At 47.1% G+C, this 24,890-nt stretch overlaps 1 protein-coding gene across 4 annotated transcripts in view; it reads left to right on the top strand.

The window, feature by feature from the left end:
• Window positions 1-24,890, top strand: part of Snx29 (sorting nexin 29) — a 405,066-nt gene that overhangs the window by 52,342 nt on the left and 327,834 nt on the right. For 3 of the 4 annotated variants that reach the window (XR_004389065.1, XM_032912855.1, XM_032912856.1), the window contains 4 exons: window positions 9,505-9,685; window positions 13,819-13,889; window positions 14,864-15,112; window positions 17,351-17,723. Coding sequence is in view for 3 of the 4 variants with exons in the window: in XM_032912855.1 (XP_032768746.1) it covers window positions 9,505-9,685; window positions 13,819-13,889; window positions 14,864-15,112; window positions 17,351-17,723 (874 nt within the window). In the remaining variant the exon portion in view is untranslated. Of the gene's footprint in view, window positions 1-9,504; window positions 9,686-13,818; window positions 13,890-14,863; window positions 15,113-17,350; window positions 17,724-20,575; window positions 21,316-24,890 lie in introns of those variants that run through there. The other variant, XM_032912857.1, reaches the window with a different exon arrangement.

Genomic DNA, 24,890 nt, shown 5'->3' with positions numbered 1-24,890 from the left:
GGCCAGACTGCTCCTAGTTAGGAACAAAAGGCTTCCACATGCATCGGCAGGGCTCAGCAGGGGTCAAACCTTGCAGGAGACCCAGAAGGGTCTTGTTCCGGCTGATTGTTATCTTCTCGTGCTGTAAATTCATGGGAGAGGCTTTTTGTCTAACAATCTCAAGAATCTTAACTGTGGCCATACAGTCACAAAGCGGCCAGGCCCAAATCCAATACGGCTCCCTACACTTCCCAACATGGCACGATATGCTATCTCCAAATGGACATGGTGGGCTATCATCTCACTGTGGTTTTAATGTATACTCCTTAGACATTTCACATTTCTTCCCTTGATCTTCCTGCCCCGTTCACTCTAACTATGCCTCAGCAGTCCTCAACCCGACTGCTGTGAGGCCTCCCGATGGTGTGACCTGCTCTCCTGACCCTTGCTTTTCCTGGAAGGGAAGGGGCAGGGTCCGGGCTTACCTATTGCTATAGCTTAGTCTGTACATCATAGAGGTGACTGTGTCAAAATCGTGGCTTCTGGCAAAGTGATCATTTTCCTGGGAAGCTAACCCCTCTCCCTCTGCTTTCTTTCCCCATCTTTCAGTAAGATGCTGGCTTCTTGAGCCTGGGAGGGGAGTTTTGAAGATGGTCCATCGCACTTAACTTAAAGCAGGGTTTACATTTTGATCCTCTGAGTCCCCTTGGGCAATGATTTCATTTCTACAGAACACTGGTTTTTGAGGAAGGTGCATGTGCCAGGCTGTCCTCTTGGCTGAATGGGGAAGTCTGCTCTGTGTGTCTCCGCTTTGTGTGGTGCTTTCGGTTCCTTCTTGGGGTTTCGTTGCTATTGTTATGAACTTGCAAATCTACTTCTGGTGAAAGAGGCCTCGCTTGGAAGGATGTCTGCTGACCGTGTGGGGAGAATACCGAAGGGTGTCTAGGGTTACTAACAGAAGTGGTTAGCGATGGTAAAGAATGGCTGGCCTTATCGGGAGAGCTATTAGGATGCTGTTCTTCAGCCCATGGGCCCTAGACTGTGAAGGGACCTTGACATCTAAGTGGCATAGGGTCCATGCCAATGCAAGGGAAATGAGTGCATGAGTGGGTTCTAGTATGTCAAGTTCTAGGTGCTGAGGCAGGAGGATTACAAGTTCAAATGAGATCCTGCCTCTGGAAAGAGGAGTATACCTCAGTGGCATGGTGCTTGCCTAATGTGTGCCTGGTTCAGTCCCTAGTACTGAGAAGCAGTCTGGTATATCCGGACTAATGTGTCTTAGGAAGTTGTGCCTGCTGGCTGTTTTAAAGGTCTTTATTTTGATGTGTCATGAAGGCTCATATTTGATACCTGATGCATCAATTTTTGGAGAGATTACCATCTTCACAGTTCCTTGGGTCCTTTACTTATCTCAAGAAGAGTATGTCTCTTCAAAGATCAAGTATACACCTAAAAGAGATGAGTCACAAGCTCTAGAAGCCCTGCTTTCTGGGGGCAGGGAGATGGTTAGGTGGGTCAGAGTGCTTGCTGTGCAAGCTTGAGAATCTGAGTTCAAGTCTCTAGCGTCTGTCTGTGTAAAACACTGGGCGTGGCTGTGCTCCTGCCTGCCACGCTAGTACCACGTTGGGCAGAAACCAAGCACTGCTGAGGCTTGGTGCTGGCTACCAGCCTTGCTTTCAGGTTCAGTGAGAGGCTGTCTCAAAGGACTGAGGTAGAGCGGGATGGAGCAGGACACTCTGTGTCCTCCTTTGTTCTCCTTATGTATACAGATGCCACACCCACATCTTCATATATAGCACACATGTACTACTCACATGTTGCACATACCAAAAGTAATACAATAACACACACACACACACACACACACACACACACACACACACACTTACTTCCTATACTGTTAAACATGTCCGCACTCTTTCATGGCCATGAGAAGGAGTGAAGAGAGTTGGGTATGCTGTCAGATGCCGGAGCTGAAGCATTGCAGATGCTCAGGCAGAAAGATTAAGCCTGGGGGTTGGAGAGATGGCCCAGGGCTTAAGAGCACTGGCGTCTTTTCCAGAGGTCCTGAGTTCAGTTTCCAGCACCCACGTGGCAGTTTGAAGCTGTCCGGAAGTCCAGTTCCAGGCAATCCAACACCCTTATATAGACATACATGTAGACAAGACACCAAGTGCACATGAAATTATAAATAAATAAATAAATAAACAAACAAACAAGTAAATATTGTTCAGTCTGAGGCTGACTACATAAGAGATTGCAAGGCAAAGTTGGTATAAACATAGCAAGTCTCTGGGTTGTGGGTTGTGGGGGAGATGTATAGTGAAGGAGGAAGAGTGGGGGAGGGAGACAGGAGGGAAGGAGAGAGAGAGAGGGAGTTAGGGAGGGAGAGAGAGAGAGAGAGAGAGAGAGAGAGGAGAGGAGGACGGAGGGAGGGAGGGAGGGAGGTGGGAGGGAGGAGAGGAGAGAGAGAGAGAGAGAGAGAAAGAAAGAATAGCTAGGTTTGGTCATGTACTCCTGTAATTCCAACATTTGAGATGTAGAGGCAGATTAGGAGTTCAAGGTCAGCCTCAGCTATGAAGTGAGTTTGAGGCCAAGCTGGAATTCATATCAAGTCACATACTAGCCAGGGCTACAGAGTGAGACACAGTCTCAAAATAAACATAAAACATAAACAACAGTCAAGAAAAAAATAAAGGAGGAGGTAAGCACTAATACATTAGCACACATAACGGAGAAGAACCTTCCCAAACATTGCACTGAGTCATAGATGCTCAAACACCATGTAATGCCACTGATGCAGGTACCTGGAACAGTCAGGTTTACAGGCAAGAAGGTGAAGTTACCAAAGGCCAGGACGGGGAGGCTGGAGGAGTTATTTAACAAAGGAGCTCCTGTTGATGAAATAGATAGTATTGCTGTCTGCACTGGGTACACAGTGTTATAGGACATACACTAAAAATGGCTGACGTGGGGCTGGTGAGATGGCTCAGACGCTAACATTGCCTGCTGTGAAAGCCTGATGACCTGTGTTTGATTCCTGGGATTCACAGGGTGGAAGAAGAGAACTGACTTTGTCTTGTTTGTTTTATTTTTCAAGACAGGGTGTCTCTGTGTAGCTCTGGTTGTCCTGGAACTCGCTCTGTAGACCAGTCTGGTCTACCTGTCTCTGCCTCCCAAGGGTTGGGATTAAAGGTGTGTGCCACCATGCTGGGCTGACAATGGACTCTTTTAAGTCAAGTTGTCCTCTCAAAACACACACACACACACACACCTCAAAAAACAAAAACAAAAACACATGCACACAAAGAGAGAGACAGACACACATAGCAATGTAATAAAAATTAAAAATGGTTAAAATGGCGAATTGTATTATGTGTACTTTTCATGGACTTATAAACAAGGATCAGGTTGATGTGCTCGATGGACGTAGTTTAACTATTTATGACTCAGATTTACACCACAGCTCCTCTGTTCTAGACACAGCCATGTGGCCAGCTGGAAGATGGCGGGGTGACAAAGCTGTGGCCCTTCTTGGGAGCCCCGCCTGCTGACCACCTGACCATTGGCAGACCAATCCTGGGCTTGAGCAGCAGTTTCCCCCCAGCTCTTTGGCTGGAGAGCAGTGTGGATTGCCCCTGCCTCAGCATGGGTGGCTGTGTTGGCTCTCTGTGCTGGTCCCTAGTGTCAGACGAGCTCTCCTGAGTTTGTACTGTGGTGCACTGCCTTTGCCAGGCACCCAGGGACCGTCAAGCAGCCCCGCTGCTCTTTCCTCCACTTCTGCTTCCTCCTGGCCTTCCGGTGCTGCCCATTCCTGCCTGGTAAAAGACTGACAGCCGCCTTTATCTGAGTCTTTCTTCACCTTCTGATTGCGACTGTGAAGCCCGGAGGTGTGATTTCCCTGTGACTGACCTTAGATTTTGGTCATTCAGGGCCTTGGCGCCAATACCTATCCTACCTAACCAGGTGAGAGAAAGATGCCCTTTCTCCTTGTTTACAAGGAGCCAGGCCCTTAAAGCTGGGTGACACATTGTTTAGTTTTGTATAGTGCTCTCCCCTGCTCAGTGCACCCCTCACCTCTCTATAGAGGGTTGCTGGGCTGTGCTGTTATTCAGGGGTCCTGTGCAGAGGCTCCTCAGATGATCAGAGGACCAACTCCATTCCATCACACGAGCTGTGTTCTGGTTCAAGGGACAGATGGCCCTTTACCAAAGGAAACTTTGGTCCTAGAGACTCAGTGTTTGAGCTGGGCTCTGGGCTTAGCGCCCCCAGATTGTTTTCCATTTGTCCTTCAGCATGGCAGTTTTCTGGATTGAGGATTTTGCAGTCTTGGTGGTGGTGTCTCCATGATGGGTGTGGTGTTAGAGTAGTCTCGGGTGGTTCTGAGCTTTCATGGCCCCTAAGAGCTCCTACTTCTGGAGGTCTTCAAATTACCAAATAGTGTTGCGGACTTTGGGTCACCCTGCTCTGCTTTGCTGGTATAACTGTTGTCTGAAGGTAGCCACAGCCGCTAGGTGAGCAAATGACTGTAGCTGTGCTTTAAAAAAATTTAAGGGATACTCAACCTCCCGGCCTCCCAGGCAATCAAGATAAATAACATTTTCCTATAATCTTTAAAAAGAAGAAAATTAGGCCTGGAGAGATGGTTCACAGGTTAAGAGCATGTGCACCCCTCTTGGGCACCTCACAACTGCCTGTAACTCCTCAGGGAGATTTGATATCTCTGTCTTCTGTAGGTACTTGCACTCAATGCACAGAGCCCTGTGTGTGTGTGTGTGTGTGTGTGTGTGTGTGTGTGTGTGTGTGTGTGTGTGTGTGTGCGTGCATGCACATACTTTAAAAAAATCTTTCTGTCCTTTTTAAAAAAATAATTTACTTTTATTTCATGTACATGGGTGTTTTGACTGCTTGCACGTCTGTGTGAGGGTGTCAGTTCTTCTGGACCAGGACAGGACAGCTGTGAGCTGGCATGTGGGTGCTGGGAAGTGAACCCAGGTCCTCTAGAAGAGACACCAGTGCTCTTCATGGGCGAGCCATCTCCCCAGCCCTCCATTTTTTTTTTTTAATCATAAGAATTAATGTGAGGAATGTCCTATGAAGAGCACAAGTCCTGAAGAGGACAGGGATGAGATGTGTCATAGAGGTGACACCCATGCAGTCTGAGTCTCTCCCTGCCTGTGGGACAGTGTAAGACGATATCACAGAGAACCACGTAGGACATGCTTGTCATAGGAAAGAGGGACACTGCCAGAAGCAAAGGGAGGGGCACCTTCCTGTTAGACTTGAGAGTAACAGCAATAGCAGTTACCATTGCATTACATTACATTACCATTTCCTTATAGGGCAGGCACGTTTGCTGTGGTGACACTGATTGTGTCAACTTATATATACATTTTACATGTTATTTGTGTGTGTGTGTGTATGTGTGTGTGTTCATGTATGTGCATGTGTTTGTGCAGGCCAGAGGTCAGGTCAGGTGTCTTCAATTGCTTTGTGTCTTATTTTTTGAGAAAGAATTCTCCACTGAAGTGGGAGCTCACTTATTGGGTTATAATGGCTGACCAACAGGCCACAGGATCCTCTTGTCTCTGATTTCCTAGAGCTGGGATTACCCACGCACCCTTATACCAAAGTGTTAAGTCAGTGTCTCCTTGTGGAGCTCTGACTGTCCTGAACTTTATATATAGACCAGGTTAGCTTTGACTCGCAGTGATCCGCCTACATCTTCCTTCTAAGTGTTGGGCCTAAAGACCACGCCCAGCTGCACCTGACTTTTTCACACGGGTGCTGGAGATCTAATCTCAAATCTTCCTATTGTTCACCAAGCACTTTACCCACTGAACCCATGCAAGGTATGAATTTTTTGCATTGCCAACAAAAGCCAAGACTTGTTAGAAACTGCTAAAAGCTGGTTCTGTTAGTCAGCTACAAACAGGGTCTCCAGACAGCTCACTTTGGCACCCTCTTCCTGGCTCTGTTCTTGCTGGAAGTTGCCCTTAGCTGCTCTGAGAAGCTGAAGCCCTGGCATGCTTCTGGAACTTCCCCACATTTCAAAACAGATCACTATAGATTTCCAAATTAAATTATAGGCGCTGCTTGCATTAAGAGGCAGGTGAGTTGTACTTTAAATAGACCACATTAATTCTAGAGTAGAGCCCTGCTGGGATAATTCTTATCATCAGTGGCATCGCTGACAGGCTTGAAGAGGATCCTCATGGTAAGCAATTTGCAAACTGGAAAGGTGAAAACAGGCTTACAGTAAAGTGTTTCTGGTATTCAAGGTCACAGTGAGGTCACTGCAGCGTTTTGAGCAGATTGTGAGTGAGAGTTACTTGAAGGGTAGTGTGCTCCTCAGTGTCCTCTGCCTTACTAGGGGAGGGTACTGGACTCCCCAGTGTCCCCTATGCTGGTGTTTGAATGTAACTTTTTTTGGACATGAACAAATCTCTTTCATAGCAGATAGAGAAATGATGACACCTCCCCTCCAAAAAAGACTCTACCTGAGTCCAGTGTGATAGACCAGTGAGTTTTGGGGGGTTACTTATAGAGGAATGGCTGGCTCAGAGAAAGCTGTATCATAGAAAGCTACTCCAGCATGAGTGATGACTCAAAGCTGCATTCCTGGGGCTTTCTGTCCAATGTGCAGGAAGCCTCACCAAAGAGTCTCCTCTTCTCAGCAGGTGCTTGCTGCCTTTATGACTTTGGATGGGCCCAGTGAATCTTGTAATTTTCAGGAACTTCCTAATCCTTGTAAGTCTTCAGAGTTTCTCTTCATCTTAGACAGGATGAGGATGGTTCAGTTTGTAGTGAAGAGCAGAGAGGCAGAGAAGGGTCTGCAGCCTCTTCTCTATATGGTCCCATGAGTTTGCTGTGTGAGGGCTAAGAGTGAACTGCACTTTCTTTTTCTTCCTGAGAAGTTTATTCTGAAAAATGAAGCCAGTGCAGTGGTTCAGATGAAGGCTCTGGTTACCAAGCTTGATGACCTGAGTTTAGTTACTGGAACTCACATGTTGGAAGGAGAAAACTTACTCCTGCAAGTTGTCCTCTGCTGTTTGTAGACATGTGATGGACACACACACACGCGCACACACACACACACACACACACACACACACACACACACACACACACACACACACACTATAAGTATCAAAGTTAAAGACCTGGAAGGGTGACTGGGTACACATATATACATTCAAGTGCTACTGGTACAGAAAGGGAAGAAGAAGGCTACATGGTGCCTCCTCTTAGCCAAGGGTATTGGTTATCTCCTGTCAGACTGCCATTGTTGTGTGGACCACGTGGGCCTTGTGCTCAACCTGCTCTTTTCTCCAAGTAACTCATAATTCCAGTCCACCTATTCTGTGCTCATGGGATAGGAATCTGAGGTTTAGCATGATTCTGTGCCTACCCAAGGCTACATAACTGAGTGACCTTGTCGCCTGTTTGTCCTGTATGCTGGATTGAAGGCCCCTAAAAGATGAATCCTTGTCCTCTCTCCTGGCTTGGCACTGCTCAGGGCTCACTAGGATGATGCAGCTAGCCTAAGTTTGAACTGGAGTGAGAGTAAGCTTCTTAATCTTGGTGTAGCTTCTGGAGCTGTGCATGTTTGCACTCTGCTGGAAGAAAACCTCAATGACTTCAATGTTCTCTAAGGGTCTGCGAACCTGTTTGGCTCCTGGACTGAAAGCTGCATCTCAGGACTGGAGGGATGGTTCAGTGGTTAAGAGCACTGGCTGCTCATCCAGGGGTCCTGGGTTGCTTCCCAGTGCTCAGCTCACAGCTGTCTATAACTCCAGTTCTAGAGGACCTGTCACCTTTTCACAGACATACATGCAGGCAAAACATCAAAGCACATGATAATAATCTCAATAATGTTGATGATTAAGACAAGTTACTAAAAGGGAAAGCTGGGTCTGGCAGCAGAGACATGGCTCTGCCCCAGTTAGAAGTTAAACAGTTGTAAGCATGCTCATTCTGAGGTAGCAGAGGCAGAACAGGATTCGAGTCGCTTATGTTTGCCACCACACTCCTGCTCGCCTGTGCTGCTTAGTGACATTTAATTACCACGGTGGGACTTGTCCCGGCTTTGTCTGTGAATGAGGCACCTTGGTTTGAGTGAGGTCTATTATGAAATGTTTGGGCAATGGCTGGTGCACACTCAAGAGCCATGGCACCTACTGTCATGGCAGTACTACCATAGCATGAAGAAGTGTCGATGAGCCAATGCTATAAAGAAAGCTGATCACAAAATGAGGTACATCCTAGGATTTCAACTCCCAAGTAATTTGAGCTTATGGATAAGAAAGGTAGACCTGAAGAGATGTCAGGAAGAACGGCTGTCTGCTGTACAACCTTCTTTAGCCTTCCCATAGCCTTAAATTCCTTCCTGTCCTTATTTATACCAAGTAGTTGACCACTGAGGAAGCTCTCCCGAGGATCTCGCGAGGAGGGTGTTATTCATGTTCAAGGATGTTCTTTGCTGTGTGAGGGGAAGCAGCAAATTCTTTGTGATCAGGATAGCAAAATTATATCCAACCAAGAAGCTGCCAGAAATCACGTTCAGCACTCAGAAGACGGAATGAATGAGTAATAATACAAAATTCTTCCGCGGACTTCCAAATCCGGGAGATGTTCATGATTTAGGAAAAACTGAGTCAAGATACCGAATTTTCTGTGTGTGTGTGTGTGTGTGTGTGTGTGTGTGTGTGTGTGTGTGAGTGTGTGTATGTATGCATTCCATGCATGCATGCATGTATACACATACAATAACATACTATCTAATGTAGTTTTTGTTGTTGTTAAGATGGGATGGGATCTTGCTTTTTTTTTCAGGTTAACTTTGAACTTGCTTGGCTCAAATTCCACCCTTGCCTCAGCTACCCGATTAGCCAGGACTGCAGGTAGATGGGTGGCATCATGTGTGGCTTAAAGATCTGTTTATAGTCCTGGGAGCTGCAGCTCCTAGGTCAGCTTCACTGGGCTAACACATCCGGATGACAATGGCAGGGCTGTCCCTGCTGATACTGCAAGGATAGCAGCTACTCTCACCTCTCTCAGCTCAGGCTGCTGGCTTTCTTTGGAAGTGGCCACATCATTCTAACCTTTGCTTTCCTAGTCACATGACCTCTCTTGTGGGTCAGTTTCTTATATGAAGACACATGTTGTGTCCACAGGAATTAACATCATGGGGGTGGCCAAGAGTCCTTCACTGTGTAGGCTATATTCACAGATTTCACAGATGAGGGTGTAGTTATGTTTGGAGACACAATTTAGCTGTCACAAATGTTGATTTTTGTGTAAAAAAGGTGCAAGAAAAAAAGACTGGCTCAAAGGTTTTGAAAATGTTAACCAAGAGTGGTGGTCCCTGGGCCGGGGTTTGAGGCCCTGTTTTGATTATTACTTTGTTCTGCATTGTCTGTGCTAAGGAAGTGATGCCATTTATTCCCCGTAAAGTTACTTAGTGACCCTCGCTGTGAGGACCACAGCTTGGGGCTGTGACACACTGCTGCCTTCTCTCCCCAGAGCCCGTGTTCTGGGTCTATGTGAAGGAGGTCCTCAGCAAGCACGAGCTGCAGCGCTTCTACTCCCTGCACCACATCACTGCCGACGTTGGCCGAGGCCGGGCCTGGCTGCGCTGCGCCCTAAATGAGCACTCCCTCGAGCGCTACCTGCACATGCTGCTGGCTGACCGCGCCAGGCTCAGGTACCCAGCAGGATGGCCCTAGTCTCCCAGCCAGGGTATAAGGGGCTTCCCCGCTGCAGCCCTGCTAGCCATTCCCTTGGTAGGAGGACAAATGCCACAAGGACTAGAAGGGACCCTGTGTGGCACCCGTAGCCAGCACTCCATCAGTGTTTGTTGTGATCAAGGCTTGGGTACAGACAGTTATTGCCTTAGGGCATAGACTACCCCTCACTCTGTGGAGTTTTAACTTGGGATTCTTTAGAGTACTCAATCCCAAACTGACCAAAAGATGTGGACGCTTAGTTTATTCTTTTCTTCATTTCTTCATTTTGAGACAAGGTCTCACATGTAGTCCAGACTAGCCTGGAACTCACTGTTATAGCCCAGGCTGGCTTGTTTCTCTAGTGCTGGAATTAAAGGCCCGTATGACCAGTTCTGCTCAGAATAAGAGACATCAGGGAAGGAAGTTTTTAATGATGAGCTTCTTAAGCATAAAAATCTACTTAGATCAGTTTGTGTTGTATTAAGCAGCACTTGGGAAGCCTCATGGGCCTGAGTTGACCCCTTTTATTTCTTGATTGTGTTACCTGCCTGCGAGGATGGTAGACTAGACAGTTTATGTCACTTGATGACCCAAGGTGTGACCAGTCCTCTCTGGGCTGTGAGTAGCTTCTATGTTAGCAGGGCCTAGACTTGACACTCAGATTCTGTTAGTGCGTTAGGTTGGCTTCTCAGCGCTCTGACAGACCCTCCATTTCAATCTGGCCAGTTTTCTGCAGGCTCAGGTGTCCCTTTCTGTTTCTGTAGTCCTCCTTGTTCCCCAACCACTTCTCAGGTTTACTTTTTTCTTTACTAGAAATCTGACTCAGGTACTCAGGCATGCTGGACAGAGGCTCCCCCATCTGGTGCTGCCCCCATTGCCCTGTGATGTAATTCTACCAGTGATTCTGTGGGTGCTTTGAGATTGCTCTTCAAAACACCTGGGTCACTAAGACGGATCTTGCTGCCCACACAGACATGTAACTGAGTCAGCTCCCAGATCCCATGAGTCCTATGGCGGAAGGAGAGCAGATTCCTGAAGAGTTTCTGTGGACGCTGTTGCTGTAAAATTATAAAAAAGCTTGCGTTTACCCCGCACTAGATCCGGCACCGCAGTGCCCCAAGATATCTGGTAGATATTTTTATCTCAGTCAGCAAAGCCTCTCACCTGCTCTGCTCCATCCCATATCACACTGCTGATGGCTTCTCTTTGAGCCTGGCGGCAATCTCTCTACCCATCCAGTTCCCAAGGCAGGTTGTCACCATGCCAGAAATATACATCCCAGTTCTGTGGTGGTTTAGTATCTCTGACTGCCACATACTCTCTTTAACTTATATCGACACATGAAAGAACACACAACACAATAACCTCTGATCCAATTGGTAAGATATAATTGCCCACCTAAACATACAAAGCCCTGTACACATCCATCCTTTAAGAATATTCATAACTACCTGTAAAGATGCAGGGAGGAATCTTAACATCAGCCTCCATGTTCTCTCTGCTGTTTCTCCTGCCTCCTCCAGTCTCCTCCTCTCTCTAAAACCTTTCTCCCACCCATCCTTCCTTCTTGCCCAATGACAGGCCTCATTCTATCTAGTACCTGCCTTCACCTGTATGACATCCTACAGACCCCTACATTTGTGCTCTATTTACACACATCCTGCATATACACACGTATACATAATAAAAATAAATTAAAATAGCAAAGAAGAAAACAGTTAAAACCAACATTTATGTTGTTTTATGTTAACTACAATCCACATAAAAAGAGCTAGCACAGTGGTGCATGTCCCAGTGATGAGGAGGAAGAGACAGGGGATCCCTAGCCACATAGCCTAGCCTATTTTGTGATCTCCAGGCCAATGAGAGACCCTGTCTCAAAGAAGGTGAATAGATCCTGTGGAATTACACTGGAGTTTCTCCTCTGGCCTCTATATGCAAGCACATTCATGGACACTTTCTGTCTCTCTCTCTCTCTCTGTCTCTCTCTGTCTCTGTCTCTCTCTCTCTCATGTACATACATTCTCTCACACACACTCACACATACACACTCTCACACACACATTCTCTCTCTCACACACACTCATGTGCATACACACTCACACACAATATTCTCTCATACATATACACACTCTCTTACAATACTCTCTCACAGATTCTCTTACACTCTCTCTCTCTCACATTCTCACACATGCTTTCACACACACACTCACACATATCATCTCTCTCACACACACTCTCTTACACACATTCTCTCTCCCAAGCACACACACTCATACATATACTTTCTCTCTTATACATACTCACACATATTCTCTCTCACACAAACACTCTCTCATGCACACACTCTTATACACACAGTCTCTTTCTCACACACAGTCTCTCACATGCACATTCTCACACTCTCACTCACACTCTTACACACTCTCACACATTGTCTCTCACACACTCATACATACTCATACACACTCTCTCACACACATATACACTCTCACACACATATACACTCTGTCACACATTCTCTCACACACTCTTACACACCTTCTCTTTCACATATATATATATATATATATATATATATATACTCTTTTTCACATACTCTCTCACACATTCTGTCTTACACTCTCTCACATTCTCTCACACACACTTTCTTAACACTTTCTCACATATACTTACACACTCATACACAATTTCTTACACATACACTTACTCGTACACATATACTTACTCGTATACACTCCCACACATTCCCACACACACTCATACACAGTCACACACATACACACTCTCATACATACTCTCTCTTATACATACACACTCTCATACACATACTCTCTCACACTACTCTTTCACATACACTTTCTCTCTCACACACTCACACAATACTCTTGCACATACACTCTCTCACACACACACACACTTTCCAATACACTGTCTCTCACACACACTCTCACACTCACTCATACACACTCTCGCACACACACTCTCACACACACACACACACTTTCCAATACACCGTCTCTCACACACTCTCAGACTCACTCGTACACACTCTCACACACACACTTTCTCACACACTTACACTCTTTTATACACACTCATACACTTTCTCTTACACATACTCTTTCACACACACTTTCTTTCTTACCACACAACACACATACACACAGACACAGACACACACACACACACAGACACACACACACACACACACACACATTCTCTCTCACACAGACATCCTTCAGATTCATTTACATGTTCAGGTTTTCAACTGATTCCAATTTGTTGTAGAATTGAATGTGATCAAAATGCTAGCGTGACAAGATTTGCTATCTTCCTAGCATGCCCCCTCTCCTATTGTCTTCAGTTATATCAGCAGCTACTCTTCTCCAACTTTTGCTGAACTGCAGGCTACTCAGCACAGACCTGGTATCATTGAAGCTACACTTTCCATTTTGTTACCTGGCATTGAGGAGTCTGGTGGTTCACTTCCTAACCGAGTCATGTAAAGTTCTTAGAAATTAGACTTGGGAGACCTGCTTGTAAGCCCTGCTGTGCTGTTGATTGACTAGATTGCCTTAGATACTTGTAGGCTTCCCTGACCATCCCCAGCTGCTACTGAAATTCACAGGAGCCCTTTACCCTCCCGTCTTTTTCCATGATTAACTTGGAGTGTGGGTTTATAGCCCAGCAGTTATTGTAAATGGATGCCCTGTTGATGGAGCCCTGAGTTCTGTAATTGCTTCTGAAATTATCTTTTCTTACATTAGCCAATCAGGTGAGCTGGACTTCCTGTCTGTCTCAGGGTACCTTGTTGGGTGGAGTCCATCCCTCTTTCCCCTTCAACTTTGCTTCTTTATAAATACATTTGTACATGTCTATTTCAGTCCTCTGAAGCTCAGGGTCTCAGGGGACCAACAAGGAAGTCAGGGTCTGTGCATTCAGACCTTTGTTTCTAGTGAGAAGCTTCGAAGTGGAGAGGGACCAAATTCTGTCTGGGTGACGGACTAGGCCTGGTCTTTGTTAGCTATGTAATGGCATCACTGGCCAGTAGTGGATGCTGACAACTACCTTCCTCTAAGACTTGTCCCTTTTCTCTCTGCTTTTTCAGCACATTCTATGAAGATTGGTCTTTTGTAATGGATGAAGAAAGGTCCAGCATGCTCCCTACCATGGCAGCTGGTGAGTCCTGAGAAGCTTGGTGAGCAGAGAGCTTCCAGGAGTGGATTTTTTGCCTGAGGGGATGCCATGCTGCTCTGTCCTCTTGACTGTTGTATTGCTCTTTAAGTTGGGCCAATTTACCTAGAGTTTGACACCGTGAAGATGATGCACATGGTTGAAGAGTTTGGCTTGTGGGCTGGCAGGTGAATGGTAAAGAACGGGGGATTGGCTGACTGCCTTGACCCTGGTTTTGCTGCATGTCAGCTGAATTCTGTCAGCTCTGTTACCTCTTCTCTCGTTCTCTGTGAGGTGAGAATGCTGTTAGCTTTGCAGGCACCTTTTTAGGGCTTTAAGAGAGCTAGAGCAGATAAAGGCCTTGGATGTGGCTTGTCAGTGTGAAGCAAGGACCTGGATTGCTGTGACAGAGGCTTGTGAAATCACAGTGCACTCTCCTTCTAGAACCTGACATGGAGCCCTGCACTGAGGGCCATGTTAGGCTCATCTAAGGATGAGAGTCGGGCTCTGACTGTGGCTTTCTTTATAGGCTGTAGATTGCCAGTGTCAGTGTAGGCACAGTAACTGTAATGCCTTGTTCAGTGCACATTGAGCTCACGAGGAGGTATTGGTAGGTAGAGTCTTCAGTACTCACAATCCTGAGAGGGTGACTGTTGTCAAAATTGCACAAAGGAACTAGAACTCAGGGAGATGACAAGCTGCTTGACCAAGGTCTCAGAGCTGCCAATGGCTTTCTGTGCCTCAGCCCAGGCAAGCCCCTCTCCAGAACTCCCACCATCAGCATCTCCTAGGTGACTCTTGTTGGCTGTCTTCCTCACTCTGTTCACATGAACTTCTATCTACCAATGCAGATTCGGATGGTTTTATTAGACGCTAAAGATGAGTACCTGTCCCCTTGTGTTCTCGTAGACTGTCTTTTTGCTGGAGGTGTGACCACGTGACGGCAAGTACTGCACTGTCCCCTCCCACTCTTTCAACAGGTCTGAACTCCATACTCTTTGCCATTAACATTGACAACAAGGATTTGAATGGGCAGAGCAAATTCGCTCCCACTGTCTCTGACCTCTTAAAGGAGTCAACACAGAATATGACCTCTTTGCTGAAGGAGTCTACGCAGGGCATGAGTAGCCTTCTCAGGGAGATCACAGCGTCCTCTGCTGTCTCCATTCTCATCAAACCAGAGCAGGAAACTGACCCTCTGCCTGTCATATCCAAGAACGTCCATGTTGGTAAGTGAGAAGGGGCCCTGGAGGTGGCACAGTAGGGCCACTGAAAAGGAAATGAGAGTAGAGCTGAGAGGAACCCCTGATGCTGTCACTCCTCAGGGAGCAAAGTCTGTGGGTGTTTGTCTTTTTTTCATTTCACTGTGAGCGGGGCCTGACAGGAGGGGTAGAGAAGCAGCCTGCACCAGGACGCCAGGTGGGTCGTGTCCTACTGCTCTTCTCCCCTGTCTCTCCTTCCTGAGTTCTTATGATCAGCAGTGAGCTGAGGCTCAGCTAGCATCTCGTTAGTCTTCTTGGGGTTGGGCAGGGTGACAGACAGAATGCTTTGGGCTTGCCTGTTTTGGGAGGATGTTCTTTAGGTAGTGGTCTAAGAGAACAGGGGAGCTCTGAGCAGAAGGGGAAAGCGGTTCAGTTGAGATAATTTTTACCAGAAGTTGATGACACCTTAGAGCATTTGGAGAAGTTATCGAGTTGCTATTAGGAGAAACCATAACTTGGCGGTTTAATACCAAGTCCTGTCATTCTGAATCCATTAAGGCAATAATCATGGTCATCCCTTTGAAAACAGTTTTAAAAAGTGTTTATCCTAAGTTCTTTTTACTTTTTATTTTTGCGACAAGGTCTTATCATATTGTTAGGGTGGCTTTGAACTGACGTGAAAACCCAGGCTGGTCTTGAACTTGGATCTTTCTAGCTCCTGACCCAGCAGCCCTATTTTTGGAATTCTATTTTATCTCTCAGTTTCTGTCTGTCTGTTATCTTTGTGTATGTGTGTTTATTTATAGTGTGTGTGTGTGTGTGTGTGTGTGTGTGTGTGTGTGTCCAGAAGTCAGTGTGGGGCATCTTCCGTGTTGTCTGTACACTTTGTTTTGAGACAGAATCTTTCTCTGAACCTGGAGCTTACTGATTGACTCAACTGGCTGGCCATTTAGCTCCAGGGATCTGCCTGTGTCAGCCCTTTCAGGGCTGGGGTCACAGGGCACACCTCCATGCCCAGCTTTCCCCCAGGGCTGGGTCCAAACTCACATCCTTCTGCTTGTGCAGCCCCGCTTTACCTGCTGAGCCATGCCCAGCATGGGCACCTTAGCAGCCACACACCCCCGAGACGATTCATCCCCTTCCCCAGCAGCCATCAACTACCTGCAGTCCCCTCCTCCGCAGTGCTGGATGTTGACTGGATGGTCTTAAGCAGGGAATCACTGACAGGACAGCCGTGTCACGTCCAGCAGCCATCTCTGTGCAGCAGCCCTTCCTGCCTCTGGCTCTTACATCATCTCTGCTGTCTGTGGGGTCCTCTGAGCTTGGGGTGGGGGGTGAGGTGGGGTGGGGGTGGGGTGGGATTGAGGTTGGTACAGGCGTCTCATTTAGGGCTGAGCACTCGAGGCTGCTTATTCTCAGCACTGTGATGGATTACATTAAATGCTGCTCAGCATAAAAAAGAAAGTTCTCTGAACGTCACTAACCTGCGGGTGTAAGCATAAATATTTAGAGGAATATTTGACAATTTGAGTCTAGCGAAATAGCAGTAGCGTAGCAGGTTTAGTCTCTGGTGCCTCTGCCCTCCCCAGCGTTTGCTGCTTTTCTAGAGGAACTGAGTTTGGTTCCTAGCACCCACATCTCACAACTGCCTAATTCTAATTCCAGGGGATCTGATGCCCTCTTTTAACTTCTGTTGTTATATATATGCATGCACTTCTCCTCGCTTTAAAAAGTTAAAAAAAAACAAACCCTAAAAAATGCCCAGCAGTAGTGGCCAACATAAAACAAACTCAGTGGTAGTTTTTGGAGTTTTTCTTTTTTTTAAAATCCTACATTGTGGTTTGCTTATATATTATGGTTTTTGATTTTTCTTTTTTGCCTTTATGGGTTTTTTGTGTATGCGAATGTGTATGTCTCTGTGTCTGTATGTATTTCTCGTTCTTACTCTTTGGCCCTTTTCTTATTTCTTTGTTTTGCTCTACTCTGATTAGTTTTATTTTCTTTTATTATTAGGTACAGGTTTGCTTTCTGAGAGAGAAAGGGAAAGGGTGTGGATTTGAGTGGGTGGGGAGGATCTGGAAGGAGCTGGGGACATTATAGCTAGAGTATATTGTATGGGGAAAAATCTATTTAGAAAAACCCTAAACCCCCAAGAGAGTCTGATTTAGTTTTGGTTTATTCTTGGTGTGACCGTAGGTCCTGCTGCCCCACAGGAGTGAGGCTTGCCTTCCTTCTGTTCTGTTACCACAGCTTTTCTTTTGCCAGATGCCCGATGTAAAAGGGAGCGGAGGAGGAGGAAGAAGGTGACCAACATTGTGTCTTTTGATGATGACGATGAGGAGCAGGGCGCTGGGGACACTTTAAAAAAGATGCCTGGGACTGCAGAGAGTTCGGAGGAGAACTCTGACCGATCCTCTGTCAACATCATGGCAGCCTTTGAAGGCCCCTTTGGGCCAAATTCCAACGGGAGCCAGAGCAGCAGCTCATGGAAAATGGATTCTGCGTCTTTGAACGGGGAGCTGGGCTACCAGAAGCTTGATGTGAAGAGCATTGATGACGATGTGGATGAGAGCGAGGAGGCTGTGTACAGGAACCCGTTAGGAAGGGGACACACGGGCCACAAGGAGTCGCCAGACAGGTGAGCTCTGACAGGAGTTGTTTTCTATGGACGTGAGTGGAATGAGTGAGTTTGGGGGCTGGGGAAATGGCTCAGTCGGTAAAGCCCTTGCTGTGCAAGCCTGATGACCTGAGTTCAGATTCCCCGCACCCCAGCTGAATGGGGCAGAGCAGGCACTTGTGATCCTGGCACTCCAGGGGGAGATGGGAGGTGGGTGCCACTGGATGCTCGAAGCAGGAAGAGCAAGAGAGATCCTGTCTCAAACATGGTAGAAGGACAGCAAGGACACACGAGCTTGAACTCTGACCTCCACGTGTGCACCAAGGCATGTGTGTGTCACCCACAGGTGCACACGTGAGCGTGGATGTATGAATGTGTACACACATCATATACATAAAAATAGTGCAGTTTTTGTATTTCTTTGGATGCATTTTTCATTCTTTAGATCTTTTTGACCTTGCCCTGATGAGAATTAAGGAAATGGAGTCTGTTTAAATGGATTTAATAGAAATTAGCATCAGAATGTGTATTTTGACATTTTTGCTTTAACATAGGCTTTGGCTTTCACAAGCTGGGTTTTCCTATGTGTCTAACCTGTGACAAGCTCATGAGGAACGTGGACTTGGCCTTGATCTAATCATTGATTACATCTGCAGCGCCTAAGACATTAATTCTTAACCTTCCTAATATTGTGACCCTTAATAGAGCTCCTCATGTTGTGGTGACCCCCCAACCATAAACATTTTCATTGCAACTTCATAAATGTAATTTTGCTACTGATATGAACCATAATGTAAGTATCTGTGTTTTCTGATGACCTTCGATGACCTCTGTGAAAGTGTTGTTCAATCCCCAGAGGGTTGTGAGATGCACAGGTTGAGAACCGCTGGCCTGAGAAGAGGTAACTGTCTTGTGTAACAGTGACAAGCTAAGAACCGCGTCAGGGCTGACAGCGTGGCTCCATTGGTAGAGCATGTGACCGGCATGCTCAGAGTTCTGGGTTTGCACTCTGCCCCGGCACTGCATGAGCTGGCTGTGGTGGTGCATGTCTATCATCAGCACTGGGGCAGGGAGGCAGGCAGAAGGAGCAGAAGTTCAGGATTATCACCCTGGCTCACATGAGACTCTCTCAAAAAGAAAACCAAGGAATGCTGAGCACAGCACTGTCTGTGGCCAGGGTGGCGCTACCTTAGGTTAGTGAGCATTACTTCTGTCTGGTCGCAGAGGAAAGAGCCAAGTCACACAGGATCGGAGGCCTTTGACACATATACCAGCACACCGAGTGGTGTCACACACATACCAGCACACCGAGTGGTGTCACACACATACCAGCACACCGAGTGGTGTCACACACATACCAGCACACCGAGTGGTGTCACACACATACCAGCACACCGAGTGGTGTCACACACATACCAGCACACCGAGTGGTGTCACACACATACTGATGCACTGAGTGGTGTCACTCAGCAAGCCACTTCTGCTGGCTGCTCTTCATGGTTCTTTGTACTCCCACTCCTTACAGCCACACTAGCCAGTTAAATGCTGTTTCTTTGAAGCTCTAGAGTACATGGTGCTAATCATGGCTGATGTCATGGTTCTTCCTGTAAGGTCAACCTGTAAAGGGTGGCATGAACATGTGTGAACGTGTCCTTCTATGGGACTGAGATGCCATGGTGCCCCTAACATCCACAATGGCTCCAGTGCTGTGTTTCTGGTGTTCATGTTTGTGTAATAATAACTTTTCTTATTTCTTTGGAGACTATATCCGTTTAAAAAGTTTTTGGGCTGGAGACTTGTTGGCTCTTGCAGAGGACCCACACTTGATTTCCAGTCCCCACATGGTGAGCTGCAGCCATCTGAAGGTCTGCTCCCAGGGGATCTGATGCTCTCTTTCTTCTGGTCTCTGCGGGCAGGCGTCAGGCACCATGCATGTAATATACATACACACATGCAGGCAAAACATCCATACACATAAAAGACATAAACGCAAACATTTGACAAGGTTTTGCTGTCATTCACCTATGCGCTCCTGCCATCTGCCTGTGCTCTTCTGTGATGCTCCTCCTCTGCAAGGTTCAGAGGAAAGAACACTTCAGAATTGTCGGCCATGCTGGGAGTGGGTCCACATACACTAATCCTCAGAACTTACTATTTTTCATGTCATTACATAATTAGTTGTTTCATATAATGGTCACCTTTGCTGAACTGTGAGATTCCCAGGTTGAATTCTTGCTTCTGGAATCTGGGAGAGTATTCAGGCTGAGATCAGTGTCTGGACGGATTTACCAGTGACAGGGTTTTCTGTTAGCCAGGACCTGACAAGAGCAGAAGAGTCTGAGGGGTGGAAATAGCTTCCTTCATGTCTGACAGCATGAACTGGGGTGCTGGTGTTGTCCACCCACTTGGACTCACACAGGCTCTCTTACTTCTCAGAAGCACAGCACTAAGGACTTCAGCTCACACTGGAGCCTGTAGGACACTCAGCATGCGGTCTCACGAAGCAGGGCCTCCCGAGTCCCTCTCATTGGTTCTGTGTCTGCAGAAGCCTCGCGGGTTAAATGGTTCTGTCACTGCTGAGTGGTTAGGCTGTTTGCTTTTGTTGTGGTTTTGTTGTTGCAGGGTCTCTGGATGTAGCTTAGCTGGCCTTAGATCCATGATCCTGCCTCGGCCCCTGGACTGCCATCTGTGTAAGGCTGTTTCCTACTCACAACTACTTGTCAGCATCATCTCCAGCAGCGGTGTTCATGCTCACAGACTCTGGGTGTGTTGAGCCCTCTTGTTTTAATCATAGTTCTGTGAGGTAACTCGTGCTGTCTCCCTTCACCACTCCTGTTCTGCTTGCATGTCTCAGACTCCTTGTTTGTGTTGGTTTGTTTGTTTGGAGACAGGGTGTCGTGTAGCCCAGGCTGGCCCGGGCTGAGATTCTGGTGGTATCTATGCCTGCCCTGTTTTGAACTTTCTTTTTCCTGGCTTGGGGAATTGACACATGGGGCTGTGGAGTGTGGAGAGTCTAACTCTGCATGTGGACTGGCAGGGGCAGTCGCAGTTCAAGCCCAGAGGCAGTTTGCTGGTAGAACTTTCTCCTGAGAGGTTGGTGTTTTTGTATTGCAGCTTTTGTTGCTTGGCTGAGGCCCATCTAGTCCAGCAGGACAATCTTTTAACTAAAACTCTACTGATGCAAATGTTAATATTTTTTTAAATACCCTCACAACAACTTCTAGCATAGTGTTTGACCTGATATCTGAGAAAGTCTCCCAACCAAGTTGGCACAATCACTGAAACTGCCTTTAGTTCTGAGTGCCCTTGGAATGCACTGCATTCTGTGGCTCTGTAGATGGTGAGTTGTGTGAGTCAATGCCTCAGACCCAGGCATCTCTCTTCTTACCCCTGGTGCCAGAGGTGTGTAGCCTGGAGGGGGAGGCCACCTTGTAAGAAAGGGTGGTTACTGGCATTGTGATGTGTAAAAGGCACAAAGCAGAGTTGGGTGACCTTGGGAGCCTGGGCCTCCTTGGACCATGGACAACCTCTCACCAGTGTACAGGGACATCTTGCTTGAAGAGTCTGCAGAGCAACCTGAGGAGGAGCTGGGCAGTGCTGAGTGGCTTATTGAGTAATGCTTGGCTTTTGGGTTCAGCTCAGTGTCATAGGAGAGGTCTAGAGCCCTCACACAGCCGTCATGTTGGGAAATGTGGCCAGGCTAGGGGGCTTAGTTAGGTTTGCCCCTGGAATGCTTCTGGAAAAATCTGATGTTGCTTGTTTTTAGGGTGGCCTGGTGGCTCAAATTTGGGCTTTCTCTTTTTGTTGGTAATTTAACCATTTCTTTGGTGCTGGATCCCTCTTTATTCAGTATCTATCACAAGCATCGGCTTTGTTCTTTGTTTTTTTGGTTTTTTTTTTCCTCAAGATAGGCAATAGCTTTATTATGGAAAGGAATGTTTCAATCCTCTTGTTTGCGCCCTGACATCAGTAAAGAAGTGAGTTTGGAGGGTGTTGGAGTCACTCAGAGTCACAAGCATGAGCCATGTCCATCTCCTAGTGACTAAGCTCCTCTTTCCTGCTAGGAGTCTGCAGCAAGAGTGCCCTGAGCTGTAGCTGAGGCTGGTCCAGCCATTTTGTGCAAGGGCCAAACTGGCTCCACAGGCCCCAGTTCCAAGCCCGAGCAGACACTTGCCCAGGCAGGCATGAAGGCTGTGCACAGGGTCTCTGAACCTGGGTGGAGAATCTGCCCTGAGTACATTGTCTCAACTCAGGAAGAGCTGAGCAGCAAGACTCCAAAGTCCTGTTCAGAGAAGCGGAGCACCTGCTCTGACCCGAATGTGCACCAGGCGTGAACCTGCAGAGGAGTGTGTCCTGTGTGCTCAGATCATGGGATCCTAATGCTGTTTTGTGTCATCAGTTTTTTTTTTTTGGGTGGGGAGAGGCTCTTGGGCAATTTTTGTCTTTTTTTGCAGTCTTAGGGATTGAACTGATTTTTCTGTTGCCCTGGCTTTCCTGGAACAGGACAGGTTGTTAGTAGACCAGGCTAGCCTTTAATTCCCAGAGATCTTCCTGCTTCTGCCTTTGAGTGCTGGAAATAAAGGTGTGCACCAGTATGCCCGCTGTGAACATCTTGTCTGATGGTATGGAGATGAACTTGTACAGTAAATTGAATGTAGAAAAGTTTACGTGCACTTTCACTGCAACCATGCAAACGAGGAGCCGTGGCCGGCACCGTAGACCTGGTCTTGCTGCTTGTTGGGGTGGTCTAGTGGTGATGCCCAGTTTTCCTTTACTCGGTATTTCCCATGGATGCTGGTCGCCTAGGAAGCCCCTCACCCACTGTGCTTGGACTTTATTCTTAACATTGTCTAGATTTTGAAACAAGTATTTTGTTTTAATGATAAATGATATTTTATGTTATTTTAAAGCCAATTTTAAGTCTTGTTTACATTTGTGTGTGTGTGTGTGTGTGTGTGTGTGTGTGTGTGTGTGTGTACATTTGTGTGCACATTTGTGTGAAGATATTTATACAGTTCTCTTCTTTCATCACACGGGTCCTAGGGGTCAAACTCGGGTCGTCAGGCTTGACAGCAAGCAACTTTATCTGCTGAGCCATTTTGTTGGCTCTTAAAGCCAATCCAGGCATCAATGGAGACTGTGGCCCTTGAGGGCCTCACCCTTCATGGCTCTGGCTTTGCTCCGACTCACATAGGCTGCTAGGGAATGGCAAGAATTGTCTTGGAAACAAGAGCAGAAGCTCACATGCCCGGAGAGGGAGCAGCTAGGGTTTGCTGATCCCTCCGGGCGAGAATAAGGCCAAGTTTGAAGCAAGCTTTATTCAGTACTAGCCAGGACAGTGGATAGTGGTCAGCTCCACTCCTGGGATTCCCAGAGAAGGGCTGTGAATTATGAAAGCAAAACCCACAAGGCTGTGTACTTCTCGCCTTCATCAAACTGTGGGCAAGCATATATCCTGATGTACTTCCTGCCTACGTACCTTCTCCTATGGGATCTATATGTGTGTGTATATAACTACTAGACAGGATCAAGCATGTCCCGTGTGGCCAAGGCAGCCAACCTTGTTTACGGAAGTGAAAAGTCACGGCTTGTCTTCTCACATGAGCAACGCCCCCGAACCCCGGGACTTGGCTGTCCTTGGGCGAGTGCAGCTTCAGGCTTTGTTTACAGATCTCTTAAGCACAGTAATTTAAACTTAAAATCTAACTTTAGCTCTCACAGACTGGCCAGTACTGCGTCCTTCTCTGAGAACATGCCCTGTCTGCCTGCCTGCCAATATATATACATATGTCTATGTCTATGTCTATGTCTATGTCTATGTCTATGTCTATGTCTATGTCTATGCATACATGCATGCCTATTACACTGGTCACATGACCACCCCCTGATATAGTTAGGAGAAAACTTACCGTTGTAGGTATGAGGGAGAGAATAGCCAGAGGCATCTGGAAGGGTCCAGAACAGAGAGAGAAAGGCAGACTGGACATGGCCGGCTTCCTGTGAGAGAGGGGAGAGCAGCAAGGGATGGGGAATAGAGAAACCAGAAGCAGGAACAGGAGAGAGAATAGCCAGGTCATGACAAGGACGAGGAGCCCAGGGGAGGAGGCAGCCAGCTTGTTAGGATGGACTTGAGTGCTGACAGGCACTACAGCTATGTTAATTGGAGGACCATAGGTCCCTTTAGCTGAGGTAAGGAAGTGGCCTCTTTTGGTAGAACAGGCTTTACAAGTGCCTGAGGAATGCTGGGTAACTTCCAGAAAACCCCCATAGCCAGGCTGAGCTAGGCCTACGCTCAATTTTGGACACGTCAGTTGGGAGCAACCTGGCAACCACCTGCTGCATCAGAGTGGGAAGAGGGTGGTTCTCATAGCCCGGGGACACAGAGTCGGAAGAGGGTGGTTCTCATAGCCCGGGGACACAGCTATGCTTATCTGAAACTTGCGATGGGGTCAGTGGCCAGGACCAAGGCAGGAGCTGTCCCTATTTTACCTCTGCCCCTCTGTCTAACTGTTCTTGTGCTGGTCATGGAAGGAGGCAAACGATTTACTCGTAAGATTCTGTTAGGACCATTCCCTGGGTTTCTTGTCATGAGCAAGAAGGTAGATATTCATAGTTAGTATAACAGAAGTTATACGTTAGTATGTTGGGTTTGGGGTGGAGCCAAGAAAACTCACTTCAGAGACAGAAGCTTAAAAATGAAAGCTTTATTTTCTGTGGCACAGGGAGGCAGCCAATTTGTGGGATCTGAATCTCAACCTTGAAGGAAGATTGTACACCATTTTTAGAAGGTGGGAACAGAAAGCTTCAGGGTCCTTGGGTCAGCTTTGGCAGTCAGGTCCCCTCCTGGACTCTGGTCCAGAATTTAGAGTGATGAGGGAACAAAGGAGGGGCAAGCTGCATGTGGACAGTAAGGACAGGCAGCACAGTTATGATGTGTGCTTTAGTTAGATAATGGGATAACAGCAACTTCCCTTGTACACCCTTTACTGGGTAACACACAAACATGAGACACCTGAGAAGCCGGACACGAGTTGGTTCTGGGTCCTGCCAGCAAGATGGAGCTTGCCCCTGAGGTGGAAGGAAACTCTCCTAGCAGTCATGCTGAGGGTCATCGTACAGGGTTCACACTCTGAATTCCTAGCTACCTGAGCCTATTGGCCCAATGATGCTCACCTGTATGACATGTCT

Source organism: Rattus rattus, chromosome 9 (genome assembly GCF_011064425.1).
Source record: "Rattus rattus isolate New Zealand chromosome 9, Rrattus_CSIRO_v1, whole genome shotgun sequence".
NCBI lineage: Eukaryota > Metazoa > Chordata > Mammalia > Rodentia > Muridae > Rattus > Rattus rattus.
The sequence above is the reverse complement of the archived record's forward strand: the minus strand, read 5'-3'. Positions and strand labels throughout refer to the sequence as shown.